This window comes from Pseudophryne corroboree, chromosome 1, assembly GCF_028390025.1.
Source record: "Pseudophryne corroboree isolate aPseCor3 chromosome 1, aPseCor3.hap2, whole genome shotgun sequence".
NCBI classification, from domain to species: domain Eukaryota; kingdom Metazoa; phylum Chordata; class Amphibia; order Anura; family Myobatrachidae; genus Pseudophryne; species Pseudophryne corroboree.
The window spans coordinates 953,837,371-953,858,624 of NC_086444.1; the positions used below are offsets into that span (position 1 = coordinate 953,837,371).

The window sequence follows — 21,254 nt, forward strand, 5'->3', positions numbered from 1 at the left end:
AACAGCAGGCACCTCAAAGTTCATCTGTCACTATGAGTCTGGTTTATTGGTGCATGATGCAGCAATGACACCAGATGAGTAAGCCTCTGTATGATGCAAGTGCATATCCCCAAATAGTTCTCAGTCACCAGAATTCTTTCCGGACACAATTCCATCTGTATGACTTGACAGCAATGCACGGATTGCATACATTCCAGAGGCAATGATCTGCTGTCACAGCACAGCAGTTGTTGTTTTACCACTAGGACCTCTTCAAACAACCACAGACAACTTTTTCTTTAAATTCAGGCCACACTGCAGAGCATGAGCCAAAGCAGTTTCCTATACAGGCAGGTCTGAGCTCACAATTTCCCCACATGAATTGCACTGCTTCCTATCAGTATAATATTTCTTATTTCCCGGTCACCTCCTTCCCCATCTCACTTGCACATCACTCCCTTCATGCACCTTCAGAGTCCCCACTGCTCTACCCCATTACACAACTTCCTTTGATGTCCCTGACACTCTGATTTGCTTTTTTCTTTCTTCATTTTCAGCCTTATTTTTCCTGTAATCCAGCTCTACACATACTGTTATTGTTTTCCTGTAATCCAGCTCTACACATACTGTTATTGTTTTCCTGTAATCCAGCTCTCTACACATACTGTTATTGTTTTCCTGTAATCCAGCTCTCTACACATACTGTTATTGTTTTCCTGTAATCCAGCTCTCTACACATACTGTTATTGTTTTCCTGTAATCCAGCTCTCTACACACACTGTTATTGTTTTCCTGTAATCCAGCTCTCTACACATACTGTTATTGTTTTCCTGTAATCCAGCTCTACACATACTGTTATTGTTTTCCTGTAATCCAGCTCTCTACAGATACTGTTATTGTTTTCCTGTAATCCAGCTCTCTACACACACTGTTATTGTTTTCCTGTAATCCAGCTCTCTACACATACTGTTATTGTTTTCCTGTAATCCAGCTCTCTACACATACTGTTATTGTTTTCCTGTAATCCAGCTCTCTACACATACTGTTATTGTTTTCCTGTAATCCAGCTCTCTACACATACTGTTATTGTTTTCCTGTAATCCAGCTCTCTACACATACTGTTATTGTTTTCCTGTAATCCAGCTCTCTACACATACTGTTATTGTTTTCCTGTAATCCAGCTCTCTACACATACTATTATTGTTTTCCTGTGCAGCTCTCTACATATACTGTTATTGTACTTGTCAGTATCACCACTACTTTTGAAGGCAGTAACTTAAGTGCCTGTAGATCACGATGATGCCAGATGGGACCGTGACCCATCAGATGCCAGATTGACCTATATATTGTATTCTTAAAAGGTTTCAAAGAGAATCTACAAATTAATGCTGCACTGACTTCCCAAAAAGGAACCAGAGCACTTTTCTGAAAACCTGATAAGGGAAAGTGTTCATTTCGCTGAGTAAAGTGAGAGCCACAATAAAGAGTATGGCAAGCTAGATGTGGCTCATTGCTGCCAGTTAGATTGCCTTGGTTAAGCAAGAAAGTATTACTTCTGCCATCACCAACTAGTGTCACTTCAGCACTAAACAGAATAGAGTCACTTTACTATTCCAAAAAATAAGATTTTAAACCTACCGGTAAATCTTTTTATCCTAGTCCGTAGAGGATGCTGGGAACTCCGTAAGGACCATGGGGTATAGACGGGCTCCGCAGGAGACATGGGCACTATAAAGAACTTTTAGTATGGGTGTGCACTGGCTCCTCCCTCTATGCCTCTCCTCCAGACCTCAGTTAGAGAAACTGTGCCCAGAGGAGATGGACAATATGAGGAAAGGATTTTGTTAATCTAAGGGCAAGATTCATACCAGCCCACACCAACCACACCGTATAACCTGGAATATACGCAACCAGTTAACAGTATGAACAAAAAACAGTATCAGTCAAAGACCGATCCCAACTGTAACATAACCCTTATGTAAGCAACAACTATATACAAGTCTTCCAGATTCAGTCCGCACTGGGACGGGCGCCCAGCATCCTCTACGGACTAGGAGAAAAAGATTTACCGGTAGGTTTAAAATCTTATTTTCTCTTACGTCCTAGAGGATGCTGGGGACTCCGTAAGGACCATGGGGTTTATACCAAAGCTCCAAATCGGGCGGGAGAGTACGGATGACTCTGCAGCACCGATTGAGCAAACGCGAGGTCCTCTTCAGCCAGGGTATTAAACTTGTAGAATTTTGCAAAAGTGTTTGAACCCGACCAAGTAGCTGCTCGGCAAAGCTGTAACGCCGAGACGCCTCGGGCAGCCGCCCAAGAAGAGCCCACCTTCCTATTGGAATGGGCCTTTACCGAATCTGGTAACTGCAATCCAGCCGTAGAATGAGCCTGCTGAATCGTGGTACAGATCCAGCGAGCAATAGTCTGCTTAGACGCAGGAGCGCCAACCTTGTTGGCTGCATTCAGGACAAACAGAGCCTCCGTTTTCCTAACCCTAGCCGGCCTGGCTACATACATTTTTAAGGCCCAGACTACATCCAGCGACTTGGAGTCCTCCAAGTCACCCGTAGCCACAGGCACCACAATAGGTTGGTTCACATGAAATGAAGAAACCACCTTAGGCAAAAATTGAGGACGAGTCCTCAACTCAGCTCTATCCACATGGAAAATCAAATAGGGACTCTTGTGAGACAAGGCCGCCAATTCGGACACCCGCATTGCAGATGCCAGGGCCAATAACATGACCACCTTCCAAGTGAGAAATTTTAATTCCACCGTTTGAAGAGGTTCAAACCATTGAGATTTTAGGAACCTTAACACCACGTTAAGGTCCCAAGGTGCCACCGGGGGCACAAAAGGAGGCTGGATGTGCAGCACTCCCTTCACAAAAGTCTGGACTTCTGGGAGAGAAGCCAATTCCTTCTGAAAGAATATAGATAGGGCCGAAATCTGTACCTTAATGGAGCCTAACTTCAGGCCCATACCCACTCCTGTCTGTAGAAAGTGGAGAAAACGTCCCAGATGGAAATCTTCCGTAGGAGCATTCTTGGCTTCACACCAAGATACATACTTCCTCCAGATACGGTGATAATGTTTCGCCGTCACCTCCTTCCTAGCCTTTATCAGAGTAGGGATGACTTCCTCCGGAATACCTCTCCCAGCTAGGATTCGGTGTTCAACCGCCATGCCGTCAAACGTAGCCGCGGTAAGTCTTGGAATACGCAGGGCCCCTGCTGCAACAGGTCCTCCCTGAGAGGAAGAGGCCATGAATCTTCTGTGATCATTTCCTGAAGATCCGAATACCAGGCCCTTCGAGGCCAATCTGGAACGAGTATTGTCTGTACTCTTTTTCGTCTTATGATTCTCAATATTTTTGAGATGATAGGCAGAGGAGGGAACACATAGACCGACTGAAACACCCATGGTGTCACTATGGCGTCTACCGCTACTGCCTGAGGGTCCCTTGACCTGGCACAATACCTCCGAAGCTTTTTGTTGAGGAGTGACGCCATCATGTCTATTTGAGGAAGTCCCCAACGACTTGTTATCTCTGCAAAGACTTCTTGATGAAGACCCCACTCTCCTGTATGGAGATCGTGTCTGCTGAGGGAGTCTGCTTCCCAGTTGTCCACTCCCGGTATGAAGACCGCTGACAGAACGCTTACGTGATTTTCCGCCCAGCGAAGAATCCTGGTGGCTTCCGCCATTGCCACTCTGCTCCTTGTCCCGCCTTGGCGGTTTATATGAGCCACGGCTGTTACGTTGTCTGATTGAATCAGCACCGGTAGGTCGCGAAGAAGATTCTCCGCTTGTCGTAGGCCGTTGTATATGGCCCTCAATTCCAGCACGTTGATGTGTAGACAAGTCTCCTGGCTTGACCATAGTCCCTGAAAATTTCTTCCTTGTGTGACTGCTCCCCAGCCTCTGAGGCTCACGTCCGTGGTTAATAGAACCCAGTCCTGAATGCCGAACCTGCGACCCTCTAGAAGGCGAGCACTCTGCAGCCACCACAGGAAAGACACCCTGGCCCTGGGGGACAGGCTTATCTTCTGATGTAGTTGTAGATGAGACCCTGACCACTTGTCCAGAAGGTCCCACTGAAATGTCCTCGCATGGAACCTGCCGAAGGGGATGGCCTCTTAGGCTGCTACCATTTTCCCCAGAACTCGAGTGCATTGATGAACAGACACTCTTTTTGGTTTTAGCAGGTCTCTGACCATGTTCTGGAGGTCCTGGGCTTTTTCCATTGGGAGAAAAACCCTCTTCTGTTCCGTGTCCAGAATCATGCATAGGAATGATAGTCGAGTCGTTGGAACCAATTGTGACTTTGGCAGATTGAGAATCCAACCGTGCTGTTGTAGCACTCTCAGGGAGAGCGACACGCTCTTTAGCAATTGATCTCTCGATCTCACTTTTATCAGGAGATCGTCCAAGTACGGGATAATTGTGACTCCTCGCCTGCGCAGGAGCACCATCATCTCCGCCATCACCTTGGTGAAAATCCTCGGTGCAGTGGAAAGCCCAAACGGCAATGTCTGAAACTGGTAATGACAGTCCTGTACAGCGAATATCAGGTACTCCTGATGAGGAGGCTATATGGGGACATGAAGGTAGGCATCCTTCACGTCCAGTGATACCATAAAATCCCCCCCTTCCAGGCTGGAGATCACTGCCCTGAGCGATTCCATCTTGAATTTGAACTTTTTCAAGTACAGGTTTAGGGATTTTAGATTCAAAATGAGTCTGACCGAACCATACGGCTTCGGGACCACGAACAGGGTTGAATAGTACCCTTTTCCCTGTTGGACCAGGGGAACCTTGACAATCACTTGCTGTTGACACAGCTTTTGAATTGCAGCCAATACTACTTCCCTCTCCGGGGGAGAAGCTGGCAAGGCCGACTTGAAAAATCGGCGAGGGGGCACCTCTTCGAATTCCAGTTTGTAGCCTTGGGATACAATTTCCATCGCCCAAGGATCCACGTCTGAAAGAACCCAGACCTGGCTGAAGAGTCGAAGACGTGCCCCCACCGGTGCGGACTCCCTCAGTGGAGCCCCAGCGTCATGCGGTGGATTTAGCAGAAGCCGGGGAGGACTTCTGCTCCTGGGAACTAGCCGAAGCAGGCGTTCTCTTTCCTCTACCCTTACCTCTGGCGAGGAACGAGGAGCCCCGACCTCTTCTGGACTTATGCGACCGAAAGGACTGCATCTGATATTGTAGAGTTTTCTTTTGCTATGGGGGAACAAAAGGCAAAAAAATAGATTTACCCGCGGTAGCTGTGGAAACCAGGTCCGCGAGACCATCCCCAAATAAAACTTCACCTTTGTAAGGTAAAACCTCCATATGCTTCTTTGAGTCGGCATCACCCGTCCATTGTCGGGTCCACAGGGCTCGTCTAGCAGAAATCGTCATGGCGTTGGCTCTTGAACCTAGCAGCCCAACGTCTCTCTGAGCGTCCCTCATATATAAGACTGCGTCTTTAATGTGACCTAAGATCAATAAAATGGTATCCCTGTCTAGGGTATCCAGGTCAGCTGACAAGGTATCTGTCCAAGCTGCTACTGCGCTACAAACCCACGCCGATACAATTGCCGGTCTGAGTAAAGCACCCGAATGCGTATAGATAGATTTTAAGGTAGTCTCCTGTCTGCGATCCGCAGGATCCTTGAGGGCTACCGTGTCTGGAGACGGCAGCGCCACCTTCTTGGACAGACGCGTTAAAGCCTTGTCCACCCTGGGCGAAGATTCCCACCGTACCCTGTCCTGTGCAGGGAAAGGGTACGCTATTAGAATCCTCTTGGGAATCTGCAGTTTTTTGTCTGGAGTTTCCCAAGCTTTTTCAAAAAACTCGTTCAGCTCATGAGATGGGGGAAAGGTAACCTCAGGTCTCTTTTCCTTATACATGCGCACCCTCGTGTCAGGAGCAGAGGGGTCATCTGTGATATGCAAAACATCTTTTATTGCAATAATCATATAATGAATACTTTTGGCCACCCTTGGGTGTAACCTCGCCTCATCATAGTCGACACTGGAGTCAGAATCCGTGTCGGTATCAGTGTCTGCTATTTGGAATATGGGACGTTTTTGAGACCCAGAAGGGCCGGTGACCCAGTCGAAGCCGTGGATTGACTCCCTGCTTTTTCCCTGGACTCTGCTTTGTCCAATCTCTTATGTAATAAGGTCACATTTGCATTTAAAACATTCCACATGTCCATCCAATCATGAGTCGGCGTTGCCGTCGGAGACACCACAATCATCTGCTCCACCTCCTCCTTAGATGAGCCTTCCGCTTCAGACATGCCGACACACGCGTACCGACACCCCCACACACACAGGGATATATCTATAAGGGGACAGTTCCCCAACAAGGCCCTTTGGAGAGACAGAGAGAGAGGAAACAAATTCCCATATATAGCGCTTTTATATATAATAACCGTGTTAAACACTCACTGAACCATACAAGTGCCCCCCCCCTCTTTTTCTGCCCTCTGTCACCGTGTTCAGCAGGGGAGAATCCGGGGAGCCAGCGTCTCTGCAGTGCTCTGTGGAGAAAATGGCGCTGGTTAGTGCTGAGGGACCAAGCTCTGCCCCCTCCAGCGGCGGGCTTCAGTCCCGCTTAATTTTATAAAAACTGGCGGGGGATTTATCCACTAACTGCCTCTGCAGCCTATATCAATATAAATGCCAGCCTAGAGGTTTATATTGCTGCCCAGGGCGCCCCCCCCCTGCACCCTGCACCCAACAGTGCCTGCCAGTATGTGTAGTGTGTGGGAGCAATGGCGCGCAGCGTTACCGCTGCACGCTTACCTCATGGAAGATCTGAAGTCTTCTGCCGCCTTGAAGTCTTCTTTTCTTCTTATACTCACCAGGCTTCTATCTTCCGGCTCTGTGAGGAGGACGGCGGCGCGGCTCTGGGACGAACGGCGGGGGGAGACCTGCGTTCAGACTCCCTCTGGAGCTAATGGTGTCCAGTAGCCTAAGAAGCAGAGCCTATCACTTAAGTAGGTCTGCTTCCCTCTCCTCAGACCCACGATGCAGGGAGCCTGTTGCCAGCAGTGCTCCCTGAAAATAAAAAACCTAACAAAATTATTTTTCAGAGAAACTCAGGAGAGCTCCCCTGTAGTGCACCCAATCTCCTCTGGGCACAGGATCTAACTGAGGTCTGGAGGAGGGGCATAGAGGGAGGAGCCAGTGCACATCCATACTAAAAGTTCTTTATAGTGCCCATGTCTCCTGCGGAGCCCGTCTATACCCCATGGTCCTTACGGAGTCCCCAGCATCCTCTAGGATGTAAGAGAAAACTACTTATCCAACAATAATAAATCATTGATTAACAGGGATGTAGTCACGATACCAGCAGTCAACATACCGATGCCAGGATCCCGGCCGCCAGAATGCCAGCAGGGCCTGAGGGCAATTCCCACACGTGGGTGTCCATGACACCCATAGAATGGGAATAGAACCTGTGGTGAGCACAGCGAGCCACCGAACCCATAGCGCGGCGAGTGCAGCGAGCCTGTAGGGGCTTCTTTGCGCACACCCCCTGCAGGAATTCTGGTGGCCGGGATCCCGTACCCAGCGGGTTTAAAGAAAACGGTCATTCTTATTTTTAACCACTTTCACCCTTAAACCACCATACTCTGCACTATCCAGTCAGTGTTAAAGCCATTTATTGGACCACTTGTTCTGAATCTACTTCCAGCATGTCCCTCAGACTCATCATCATCCATAACATAATAATAAGATTTTACTTACCGGTAAATCTATTTCTCGTAGTCCGTAGTGGATGCTGGGGACTCCGTAAGGACCATGGGGAATAGACGGGCTCCGCAGGAGACAGGGCACTCTAAGAAAGAATTAGGACTACTGGTGTGCACTGGCTCCTCCCTCTATGTCCCTCCTCCAGACCTCAGTTAAGGAAACTGTGCCCGGAAGAGCTGACAGTACAAGGAAAGGATTTTGGAATCCAGGGTAAGACTCATACCAGCCACACCAATCACACCGTATAACTTGTGATAACCTACCCAGTTAACAGTATGAACAACAACAGAGCATCAGACAACCTGATGCAAACATAACATAACCCTTAGTTGATCAATAACTATATACAAGTATTGCAGAAGAAGTCTGCACTTGGGACGGGCGCCCAGCATCCACTACGGACTACGAGAAATAGATTTACCGGTAAGTAAAATCTTATTTTCTCTAACGTCCTAGTGGATGCTGGGGACTCCGTAAGGACCATGGGGATTATACCAAAGCTCCCAAACGGGCAGGAGAGTGCGGATGACTCTGCAGCACCGAATGAGCAAACACAAGGTCCTCCTCAGCCAGGGTATCAAACTTGTAGAATTTTGCAAACGTGTTTGAACCCGACCAAGTAGCTGCTCGGCAAAGCTGTAATGCCGAGACCCCTCGGGAAGCCACCCAAGAAGAGCCCACCTTCCTTGTGGAATGGGCTTTTACATATTTTGGATGCAGCAATCCAGCCGCAGAATGAGCCTGCTGAATCGTGTTACAGATCCAGCGAGCAATAGTCTGCTTTGAAGCAGGAGCACCCAGCTTGTTGGATGCATACAGGATAAACAGCGAGTCAGTTTTCCTGACTCCAGCCGTTCTGGCTACATAAATCTTCAAAGCCCTGACTACATCTAGTAACTTGGAATCCTCCAAGTCACGAGTAGCCGCAGGCACCACAATAGGTTGGTTCAAATGAAAAGATGACACCACCTTCGGCAGAAATTGCGGACGAGTCCGTAATTCTGCCCTGTCCATATGGAAAACCAGATAGGGGCTTTTACATGACAAAGCCGCCAATTCTGACACACGCCTTGCCGAAGCTAAGGCCAATAGCATGACCACTTTCCACGTGAGATACTTTAACTCCACGGTCTTAAGTGGCTCAAATCAGTGAGATTTCAGGAAACTCAACACCACGTTAAGATCCCAAGGTGCCACTGGTGGCACAAAAGGGGGCTGAATATGCAGCACTCCCTTTACAAACGTCTGAACCTCAGGAAGAGAAGCCAGTTCCTTTTGAAAGAAAATGGATAGGGCCGAAATCTGGACCTTTATGGACCCTAATTTTAAGCCCATAGTCACTCCCGACTGTAGGAAGTGAAGGAAACGGCCCAGCTGGAATTCCTCTGTAGGGGCCTTCCTGGCCTCACACCAAGCAACATATTTTCGCCATATACGGTGATAATGTTTTACTGTCACGTCCTTCCTAGCCTTTATCAGCGTAGGAATAACTTCATCCGGAATGCCTTTTTCCGCTAGGATCCGGCGTTCAACCGCCATGCCGTCAAACGCAGCCGCGGTAAGTCTTGAAACAGACAGGGCCCCTGTTGCAACAGATCCTGTCTGAGAGGCAGAGGCCATGGGTCCTCTGTGAGCATTTCTTGCAGTTCCGGGTACCAAGTCCTTCTTGGCCAATCCGGAACAATGAGTATTGTTCTCACTCCTCTTTTTCTTACGATTCTCAGCACCTTGGGTATGAGAGGAAGAGGAGGAAACACATAAACCGACTGGAACACCCACGGTGTCACTAGTGCGTCCACAGCTATCGCCTGAGGGTCTCTTGACCTGGCGCAATACCTTTGTAGCTTTTTGTTGAGGCGGGATGCCATCATGTCCACCTGTGGCAGTTCCCATAGATTTGTAATCTGTGTGAAGACTTCTTGATGAAGTCCCCACTCTCCAGGGTGGAGGTCGTGCCTGCTGAGGAAGTCTGCTTCCCAGTTGTCCACTCCCGGAATGAACACTGCTGACAGTGCTTGCACATGATTCTCCGCCCAGCGAAGAATTCTGGTGGCTTCTGCCATCGCCACCCTGCTTCTTGTGCCGCCCTGGCGGTTTACATGAGCCACCGCGGTGATGTTGTCTGACTGAATCAGCACCGGTTGGTTGCGAAGCAGAGGCTCCGCTTGACTCAGGGCGTTGTATATGGCCCTTAGTTCCAGGATATTGATGTGCAGACAAGTCTCCTGACTTGACCACAGCCCCTGGAAGTTTCTTCCCTGAGTGACTGCCCCCCACCCTCGGAGGCTTGCATCCGTGGTCACCAGGACCCAGTCCTGTATGCCGAACCTGCGGCCCTCGAGAAGGTGAGCACCCTGCAGCCACCACAGTAGCGACACCCTGGCCCTGGGGGATAGGGTGATCAGCCGATGCGTCTGAAGATGCGATCCGGACCACTTGTCCAACAGATCCCACTGAAAGGTCCTCGCATGGAACCTGACAAAGGGAATGGCTTCGTATGACGCCACCATCTTTCCCAGGACTCGCAAGCATTGATGCACCGACACCCGTTTTGGTTTTAAGAGGTCTCCGAGCTCCTGGGCCTTCTCCTCCGGGAGAAACACCTTCTTCTGCTCTGTGCCCAGAATCATGCCCAGGAAGGGCAGTCTCGTCGTAGGAATCAGCTGCGACTTTGGAATATTCAGAATCCAGACGCGCTGTTGTAACACCTCCCGAGAGTGTGCTACGCTGATCAGCAACTGCTCTCTGGACCTCGCCTTTATGAGGAGATCGTCCAAGTATGGGATAATTGTAACTCCTTGCTTTCGCAGAAGCACCATCATTTCTGCCATTACCTTGGTAAATATTCTCGGTGCCGTGGACAGACCAAACGGCAACGTCTGGAATTGGTAATAACAGTCCTGTACCACAAATCTGAGGTACTCCTGATGAGGTGGATAAATGGGGACATGCAGGTAAGCATCCTTTATGTCCAGAGACACCATAAAATCTCCCTCTTCCAGGCTCGCAATAACCGCCCTCTGTGATTCCATCTTGAACTTGAACCTTTTCAGGTAAATGTTCAGGGATTTTAAATTCAATATGGGTCTGACCGAACCGTCCGGTTTCGGAACCACAAACATTGTGGAATAGTTACCCCTTCCCTGTTGAGGGAGGGGAACCTGTACCACCACCTGCTGGAGATATAATTTGTGAATTGCCGCTAACACTACTTCCCTTTCTATGGGGGAAGCTGGCAGGGCCGATTTGAGGTAACGGTGAGGGGGCATCACTTCGAATTCCAGCTTGTATCCCTGAGACACAATCTGTATAGCCCAGGGATCCACCTGTGAGCGAACCCACTGGTGGCTGAAATTTCAGAGATGCGCCCCCACCGCTCCTGGCTCCACCTGTGGAGCCCCAGCGTCATGCGGTGGATTTAGTGGAAGCCGGGGAGGACTTCTGTTCCTGGGAACTAGCTGTATTGTGCAGCTTCTTTCCTCTACCCCAGCCTCTGGCAAGCAAAGATGCACCTCGGACTTTCTTGCCTCTTTGCGATCGAAAGGACTGCATTTGGTAATACGGTGCTTTCTTCGGTTGTGAGGGAATATATGGCAAAAAATTTGACTTCCCAGCCGTAGCTGTGGAAACTAGGTCCGAGAGACCGTCCCCAAACAATTCCTCACCCTTATAAGGTAAAACCTCCATGTGCTTTTTTGAGTCGGCATCACCTGTCCATTGCCGAGTCCACAGGACCCTTCTGGCAGAAATTGACATTGCATTTATTCTAGAGCCCAGTAGGCAAATGTCTCTTTGGGCATCCCTCATATATAGGACAGCGTCTTTTATATGCCCCAGGGTCAGTAATATAGTATCCTTGTCCAAGGTATCAAGTTCCTCAGACAGAGTATCTGTCCATGCTGCTACAGCACTACACATCCAGGCCGACGCAATTGCCGGCCTCAGTAGGGTACCTGAATGTGTATAAACGGACTTCAGGATACCTTCCTGCTTCCTATCCGCAGGATCCTTTAGGGAGGCCGTATCCTGTGACGGCAGGGCCACCTTCTTAGATAAGCGTGTCAAAGCTTTGTCTACCCTAGGGGAGGATTCCCAGCGTAACCTGTCCGTTGGCGGGAAAGGATACGCCATAAGTAACCGTTTGGAAATCTGCACTTTCCTATCAGGAGAATCCCAAGCTTTTTCACATAACTCATTTAACTCATGTGAAGGGGGAAAAGTCACTTCTTGCCTTTTTTCCCCAAACATATAAACCCTCTTGTCAGGGACCGGGTTTACCTCTGAAATGTGCAATACATCCTTCATTGCTATAATCATGTAGCGGATGGCTTTAGCCATTTTAGGCTGCAACTTTGCATCATCGCCATCGACACTGGAGTCAGAATCCGTGTCGATATCTGTGTCAACAATCTGGGATAGTGGGCGCTTCTGAGACCCTGACGGCCTCTGCGCTGTAGGATCAGGCATGGGTTGAGACCCTGACTGTCCCAAGGCTTCAGCTTTATCCAACCTTTTATGCAAGGAGTTTACATTATCATTTAACACCTTCCACATATCCATCCAATCAGGTGTCGGCGCCGTCAGCGGAGACCCCACATTCATCTGCACCTGCTCTGCTTCCACATAGCCTTCCTCGTCAAACATGTCGACACAATCGTACCGACACACCACACACACAGGGGATGCTCTATTTGAGGACAGAACCCCCACAAGGCCTTTTGGAGAGACAGAGAGAGAGTATGCCAGCACACACCCCAGCACTATATAACCCAGGAATTACACAGTAACTTAGTGTTTACCCAGTAGCTGCTGTATTAGTGATTTTGCGCTAAATTTATGTGCCCCCCCTCTCTTTTTACCCTCTTTCTACCGTGATTCTGCAGGGAAGAGCCTGGGGAGCTTCCTCTCAGCGGAGCTGTGGAGACAAAATTGCGCTGGTGAGTGCTGAGGAAGAAGCCCCGCCCCCTCAGCGGCGGGCTTCTGTCCCGCGATTTTGTGAAAAATAATGGCGGGGGCTCATGCATATATACAGTGCCCAGCTGTATATATGCTCTATTATGCCAGGAGGTACTCAATTGCTGCCCAGGGCGCCCCCCACCCCCTGCGCCCTGCACCCTACAGTGACCGGAGTGTGCGGGTTTAATGTGGGAGCAATGGCGCACAGCTGCAGTGCTGTGCGCTACCTCATATGAAGACAGGAGTCTTCTGCCGCCAATTTTGATGTCTTCTTGCTTCTCTTGCCGGCTTCTGTCTTCTGGCTCTGCGAGGGGGACGGCGGCGCGGCTCCGGGATCGGACGACCAAGGGTGAGTTCCTGTGTTCGATCCCTCTGGAACCAATGGTGTCCAGTAGCAAGAAGCACGACCTATCCGCAGTTAGTAGGTTTGCTTCTCTCCCCTCAGTCCCACGTAGCAGAGAGTCTGTTGCCAGCAGATCTCTCTGAAAATAAAAAAATCCTAATAAAATACTTTCTTATTAGCAAGCTCAGGAGAGCTCACTAAAGTGCACCCAGCTCTGACCGGGCACAGATTCTAACTGGGGTCTGAAGGAGGGACATAGAGGGAGGAGCCAGTGCACACCAGTAGTCCTAATTCTTTCTTAGAGTGCCCTGTCTCCTGCGGAGCCCGTCTATTCCCCATGGTCCTTACGGAGTCCCCAGCATCCACTAGGACGTTAGAGAAATTAACAAAATCACAGACACGTTATTCATAGAGGTATATGACTGATGCTGCCAATTGGGGCAACCTCTGTGGTTTCCTAAGCCATTGAATGGCTGACATGTTACTTATTTAGTAATGCCTGCACGGTGCCTACAAATGAATCGTCAGATACTAACACCGAGGAGAACCAGCCAGAAACTTCTTTCATGTGAAGCTGCTGTTCCTCAATGACAGTGCTGCGCTGGGCTCTGATGTCACAGCCAAGCACCACATTCACAGCCTGTGCAGCCAAGGATGCTGGCCCCATCTGCCAAGGTCAGAAGCATCAGGGGTGTATGGCATAATGTGTGAGAAAGGGAGGTGTGGGGGTTGCACCAGTAATGGAGAGGATTACACAAATCAAAGTGTTCTTATTGCAAATACACCAGTCAGCAATTAGTGAACCTAGTATAAAGACCATTAACACCCTAAGTGGTAATGTACTGTATGAACCATGAATGTAAACTGCATTTAAGCTGTACAGTAGTAGTCCCTTCACATGAAGCTCTTTCTAATCACTTGCATTACCTGCGGAGCCCCCTGGGCACAGGAATGATGGGTGGACTATGCATATCACAATCTAGTGTTCATGTGCGCTGTCACCGGCATACAACCGTAAAATGAGCGCATCAAACTGTGATGTCACTGCGGGTAGTAACTGCAAGTGTGCAAAAGTTTACACCATCTCCTGGCAGGTGATAGTTGTGTCAATAAAAGATTTCACTTTTTTTGTGATGGATTATTTAACCCCCTCACTGATGAGGGTTCTCCCAGTACTGTGCAGCGGGCATTTTTCAAAACCTGCACTAGTCACATCCTAATATCAATGTCAATATGGGGTCTATGTACTAAGCTTTGGAGAGAGAATGTGAACGAAGATAAAGTACCAACCAACCAGCTCCTGTCATTTTTCAAACACAGCCTGTAACATGACAGGAGCGGATTGGCTGGTACTTTAGCTCTCTCCAATGCTTAGTACATAGGCCCAAATGCATTGTCTTTAAAAGTGCTAAAGTGGAGACGGATAAAGAGTGATAAAGTACCAGCCAATCAGCTCCTAACTGCCATGCTGCAGTATGTGTTTGCAAAATGACAGTGAGGAGCGGGTTGCATACGAGCAACAACTTAGTATGCAACCAGACAATAGCTGATCTGGGGCACATCACGTGAAAGACAGCAGACCTCTTATTAAAATGTGGGTGACATCTTTTTTGTAAGCTAGTTTAGACGAGATATTGCCCCATCCATGGCACCCATTATAGTGCAGGGGTTTTAGTCCCTACACCCATTCGGAAGTGTATTCTTTTTATTATTTATATTAAAATATAAACAGACACTGAAGTCATTACCCACAGGTACAGATGAGGAGCAGGTTAGTGATTACTTTCTGAAACTGCGACAAAACAAGTGGAACTTGTTGCCCGTATACATCTAAAAAGCTAATAAAAATATTCAAACACACAATAGTTACACACAATGCAGACAGGCTCATGATAAATTCAACACATTACTGACAATAAGCAGAATGGTATTTCAGAAGATAATATGAATACACCATGATCATTTCAGGGTATCCACAAGCCTACAAAAGTAGATGGGCCCTCAGGTATGAAGCTGGTTTCCCAGTGACATCAGAAAAATGATACACAAAGGTGCTGTTAAATACAGTCTCTTTTGGAGTAAATGTACCCAATAGAAAACGCAAGATGAGTAATTCTGCAATATAAATAAACCAGCGGTTCTCAGTTTAAAAAATAAAATATACTTACATATAAGCAAACAATATTAGGAAGACATAGCTTGCCATGCGATGCAAGAGGGCTGACTATTCCTGCTGCATATTATGAAATCACTGACACTACACAGCATGGCCTTCCTCTAAAGACTGAATCATTGCTTACACTGAGGAACTAAACTATCTGTCACAGAGTAAGAGTTTGCCTGGGTTTTCTTCATGGCTGCAAGACGACAATGCAGAAGACTACAGAGCAACTGAGAGGAAAGCTTTGCCCCTTCAAAGATGGATACTGTACATGTACCTCATTACTAAGGAAGTATAAACTGCTTTATGAAGACAAAACATTGCTCCCAAGCACCTGTCTCACATCCAGCTGCCACCACAACAACAAAAGCAGTCTTACAGCTCAGGATGTACTCTTGTGTGTACTTAGAAGAACTAGTGGCCTGTCAACAATTACTTATTAAGTTATTCTTCATGTTTCACACGCAAAACATGTTTTTCTGCAGAGGAAAAGTGATTCATGTCCTTCTGTCCCACATAACAGGAAAGCCTTATACTGTATATGTACTCCTGACAGGAAGAGTGTGGTGCAGTATATCCTCATACCTCCCAATAGGACCCTCTCCAGGAGGGACACAATGCTCTACTTCTGGACTTTTCATTTATGATTGTCAGCACCTGTATTGAACTAGTTAATGGATAAGAAAGATGTTGCAGCACAGGTGATGGCAATCATATATTAAGAGAAAAGTCCAGGAGCAGAGCATTCTGTCCCTCCTGGAGAGGGTCATGTTGGGAGGTATGTATCCTGCATCTACAGTGTGCTGATCTAGTGCAAAGCAGTACAGATACAGTATACAAGCACAGTAGGATTCTGAATAAAACACTAAAATAATGGCTTTATCTACTGTACCACCCATGCTCCCCAGCAGTCTCTGTGCCAGGTTACTGCCTACATGAAATGGTTAGTGTAGGAACAGCATATGCTAAGCTAACACTGGCTGGAAAACCAAGCTATGATTTAATAAACAATAATATAAGCTGGGCTTCCCCCATACTACAGGCAGCATCATGTCATGCGGGCCAGCCCAGCCACACACACCCTGCTGGGGTTACTGACCACTGGAAGTTCATTCAGAGGCAATCTCTGACGAGTCTACAGAGCTGTCAGGCAGGCACGAAGCACATGCTAGCAGCCTAGCCCTGGCATGTAACATACAGAGATCCCTGCATACACATATGTGCACCACTGCACTGACATGTGCCCATATAGCACCACACACACATACAGTATAAGTCTCCCAGTGTGTATGTGCAGTACTGCACTGACATGTGCATGCCCATAGAGTGCTGCCTCCCCGCCGTGTCTATGTGCAGCAGCAGCTGCTGGTGCAGGAGCAGACGGGTCCTTACACTGCGGGGACAGGCGGCGTCTCCATGCTGCTAGCCGCGGTAGCACTGCGGGCGGATGTCAGCACCATGCCACGGGCCGGCGGAGCGGAGTCCCCGCAACAGCAGCGCTCAGCTCTCCCGGCTCCCCGATCATTCCATCCCCGGGCTGTCCTCAGCTCCTCTCCTGGTGCAGGCACTGAGCGCGGCTGTATCCCCCTCTGGTCCCAGTCCTCTCGCCCGTGAGTGTGATCCAGCTGTGGAAGCGGAGGTCAGCGGCGCCGGGTTGTGTGAGGAGCCGCTCCGAGGCTGTCTATGGGCAGCGGGTGCTATACTCTGGTACGCGGCTCCGTATCCACATCCTGATCTGGCATTCAGCGCTGAGCCAATTAGGACGGTGCTATCGGAAAGCAGTGGCTCCCTCTGCTTGTGGAAGACCTCAATGTCCCCGGCTCACAGGATGAGGCGGCAGCAGCAGCAGCAGCATTCCCGCGGCACAGGCTCATTGTACATAGCCAGAGCTCGGGGTAATCTCTGTCTGCGCTCACCTAGGACAGGGAGCAAATATTCTATAGTCAGGATGCTAAGGATGGTGTGTTGTGCAGGAGTGCTGTATGTGGCCGGCGAGCTACAGGTCTTCTAGGGAGTAGGATTGCCACCTATACCCCTTTCACACCAGCAGCTTTGAACAGTGAGTGGGGTGAGCTAAAGCTGACGGAAAAGGTCCCTTACGCCCCTTGGATCTAGCATCTACCGTGAGCTAAATGGCTCAGGAGGTACTGGCTAGCACCAGAGCCAGATTTACATGCAATATATGAGCCAAAGGGTACATCTGGGCATTGGGGGGTCATTCCGAGTTGATCGCTAGCTGAAAATGTTCGCTGCGCAGCGATGAAGCAAAAAAACAGCACTTCTGCACATGCGTATGCGGCGCAATGCGTACGCGCAACGTACTTTCACAACAGCCGATGCAGTTTCACACAAGTTCTAGCAAAGCTTTTCAGTCGCACTGCTGGCCGCAAATTGATTGACATGAAGTGGCCATTTCTGGGTGTCAACTGACCGTTTTCAGGGAGTGTTCGAAAAAACGCAGGCGTGCCAGGAAAAACGCAAGCGTGGCTGGGAGAACGCAGGGCGTATCTGTGACGTCAAATCCGGAACTGGACAGTCTGAAGTGATCGCAAGCTAGGAGTAGGTCTGGAGCTACTCTAAAATTGCACAATTTTTTTTTTTGTAGTCGCTCTGCGATCCTTTCGTTCGCACTTCTGCTAAGCTAAAATAAACTCCCAGAGGGTGGCGGCTTAGCGTTTGCGCGGCTGCTAAAAATTGCTAGCGAGCAATACACTCGGAATGACCCTCATTATGCACTGGTGCAGCAGTATAAACTCCTGGAAATTTGGTGATTTTCAGATGTGCGGAAAAGATAAACAGGTGAGGCACTGCCTCACCTGCCATAGACTTTTTACGCCAGAGTTTTGGCTATAAAAATGATTAGAATAATGCAAAGAAGATATTTCAAATATATTCTTTGTATTTTTCATATACTTTATACAGTCAAAATTCTGACATACACGTTAGTATAACAGGAAAGGCTCTGCCTCACCCCACCGCACGTCACTGTTGAACACGGGTTATTGGCACATGAGCGCGCATAACCCGTCACGTGTTCCTGTGCGGTGTGAAAGGTACCAGGGGCAATATATTGGGTTGAGCAACCTGGTATTTCAACCCTGCTAGCGAGCAGCAGGGTTGAACTCGTGTTCAACCCGGCTCGCTGTGCGGTGTGAACGGGAGCCGGGTCAGTGCGACCTGTTTACAGTGTGTGGAGAGGCGGCACTTGGAGATAAAGTGATCTCCCGGCACCGCCCACGCCACGTCACTGACGTCACCAACCCGGCAATATGCCGGGTTGCGGTCTGCGGTGTGAAAGGGGTATTGAGGCGGGTTGCTGGGAGCTCCCGTGTCAGGCTCCCATGTGCGATCCGCCTTCAGACGGTGTGAAAGTAGTACTAGCAACAACTGCTGGGCTCAGGCAGCAAGCCTCCCGGATTTCGCTTGAGGCAGTGGCTTCACTACAGGGGTGTGGGCAGGGGCATTTTAAGAGAGGAGGGGACCCGCATGCAGCCTCTGTCACGGGCCCCCTCCTCTCCAGTAGCAATAGACTCTGGCATAATGCCAGAGTCTACTGCTCATGTGCAGGTTTCTGGGAACATGGCGCCCTGCACCTTGTTCCCTGTGACACCTCCAGTACGCATGTGCAAATCACTCAGAAATTGCTGTGGCGGCCATTTTCCAAGTGATCTGTGCCCGCACAGCAGGGACTCTGGAGAGGTAAGTATATTCTATGGGTGCGGTGTGGGCCCCCCTGGACCCACACACTGCACCCATTATAGAAACGCTTATGGGTGCAGGCCACCCGGATGTAACCCACGGACGGGTGACACCAAAATATCGGCTCCTCCTTAGGAGATGGGTGATACTTGCCTACTCTCCCGGAATGGCTCCCAAAAATTGGGTGGTGCCAGGGCCGCCAACAGAAATCTTGGGGCCCGGTACATTGATTTCTCTGGTGCCCCCTCAGATCATTTATAATAAATATATATATATATATATATATCTCAAAGCGCAATGGAATTTGCTGCCCTATATAAGAAACGGTTAACAAATATATATATTTATTTATCTAAACAAATAAATAAATATGTATATCTCACCTTCCTCCCCCACGCACACAACAGTCTGTGCCTCCCTCTCTCCTACCTCCCACACAACCCACAGTCTGCTTCTCCCAAATGATTCCATGCTGCATTCCTAGCTCCCCCACCCCATCCCAAAGCTCTGTATCACCTCACCAATACACTCTTACCCTGGGAAGAGACTAATACCCCTTTTCCACTAGCTCAAAAAACACGGGTAAATGCACGGGGGCGCGCATTTACCCGTGTTTTTTGCAAGTGGAAAAGGCCCCCCCCGCAAAATCCCGGATCAAGTAACCCGTGAATCCTACCCGGTATCTACCTGGGTAGGACACGGGAATGATCCGGGTAGGGTTGTAGTGTAAACGGGAGCCATGTCGATGCGACACGGCTCCCGTTTACACTGTTTGGAAGGGTGGTGCTGGGAGATCATGTGATCTCCCAGCGCCGCCCCTGCCGCGTCACTAGCAGCGTCACCAACCCGGCAATATGCTGGGTTGGTGACTGGTGATGGGAAAGGGGCTGAGCACGGGTCGCAGCCAGGCAGCACCCGTGTCAGGCTCCCGGCTGCGACCTGTGCTCGTAGGTGGAAAAGGGGTATAACCTGGACTGCACTCCCCAGTATCCAGACCCTCACACCACACAGCAGGTACCATGCGGCCCTCACACCCCACCAGAAGAGGCCAGTGCAGAGCACATGAATCCTTGCCAGTGGAGCTGCTGCCATGTCCTGTAATTGCCTGCAACACAGCTGGACCAGGAAGAGCAGGCACACACTTGTGCCACACAGTATGTGTGAGAGGCTCCTGTCACTCTGAGGCTGCGCCCACACCGCCTACAGCTCGCTGCCCTATTTGGACAAGACAGCTCACATCCCTGGCGGGCAATAAGTGTCGCATCCTTGGGGCCCGGTACAGGTGTCCCCTTTGACCGCCCCCTGTTGTCGGCCCTGATAACTGATGCAGAATCAAATAATCAGCCGTCTTCTCCCCATATACCATTTTATCTCCTGTGGGCTACATAAAGGACAGAGGCTGCCTTTCAGTTGTCTATTCTGCGTGTGACCATGAGTAATGCTGCTCCATATTGTGTCATTTCTGATGCTTGGACATCTCGGAGGGCACCAGGGCAAGTACAGTAATTGGAAGAGTGGAGTGCTGGACTTTTTCTCATTCTCCCCACAGAGGGCGAGTGGTTTGACCCTATGGGGTTACTCGAAGTCTGATGGTGCGACTGTTTGCACAGAGCAGTGGGTTACGGCTGCAGCTGATGGGCGTCTCAGTAGACAACCCATCGCCTGCCTCTTTAGTACCCCAGTCATAATCAGGGCTTATGTACTTATCCGAATTAGGACAATATAATAAGTATATCATAATGTATGATTGCTACAATACAAATAATACTCTGCCTCCCTTTAAAACCCATAAAGGACTTTGGACGGGAAGTACTAAAGTGATTCCCATATGTACCAAGCTCTGGAAAGAGATACGGTACTTTCCAGAGCTTGCACCCAGTAGGCAATGACATCTGTACGTAGCCTTGCCTAATATAAGCCTATGGGCTTCTTATTGATTCCTGAAAGGGATCTAAATGGATCCCTCCCAGTGTCCCCTGCGGTGCGAGTATCATTCTGTGTGTGAGCAGAAGGACTCCTGGGTCCTAAACTCGGACGTCCAATCATTGCACTTACTGACTGTACAGAATGATCTTGTGCAGAATCACCCTATTTCTGTACTGGATCCATTATATTTGCAGGTACCCCCCAAAAACACATTAATAAATATACCCCTTACAACCCTCTGACTCAGGCTGCAGGATGGTTTCACCCCCCCCCCCCCCCCTCTCTGTGAGAATAGATTAAGGAGCATTGGACAAAACCCCTTTAATCCCATTTATAGCTGTAGCCTCATCCCCATTCCAGAGGCATTGTAATGAGTCAAAATTACTCATTACAAGCTGCCTGAGCGAGGAGCAGTTCCGGAGGCAG

The 21,254-nt window shown here is 49.1% G+C and overlaps 1 protein-coding gene across 2 annotated transcripts in view; it reads right to left on the minus strand.

Moving 5' to 3' along the window:
- KLHL2 (kelch like family member 2) overlaps positions 1–17,055 on the minus strand; it is a 312,617-nt gene extending 295,562 nt beyond the window's left edge. For both annotated transcript variants that reach the window (XM_063920432.1, XM_063920431.1), the window contains exon 1: positions 16,596–17,055. Coding sequence is in view for 1 of the 2 variants with exons in the window: in XM_063920431.1 (XP_063776501.1) it covers positions 16,596–16,663 (68 nt within the window). In the remaining variant the exon portion in view is untranslated. The remainder of the gene's footprint in view (positions 1–16,595) is intronic.
- Positions 17,056–21,254: the final 4,199 nt, after the last annotated feature.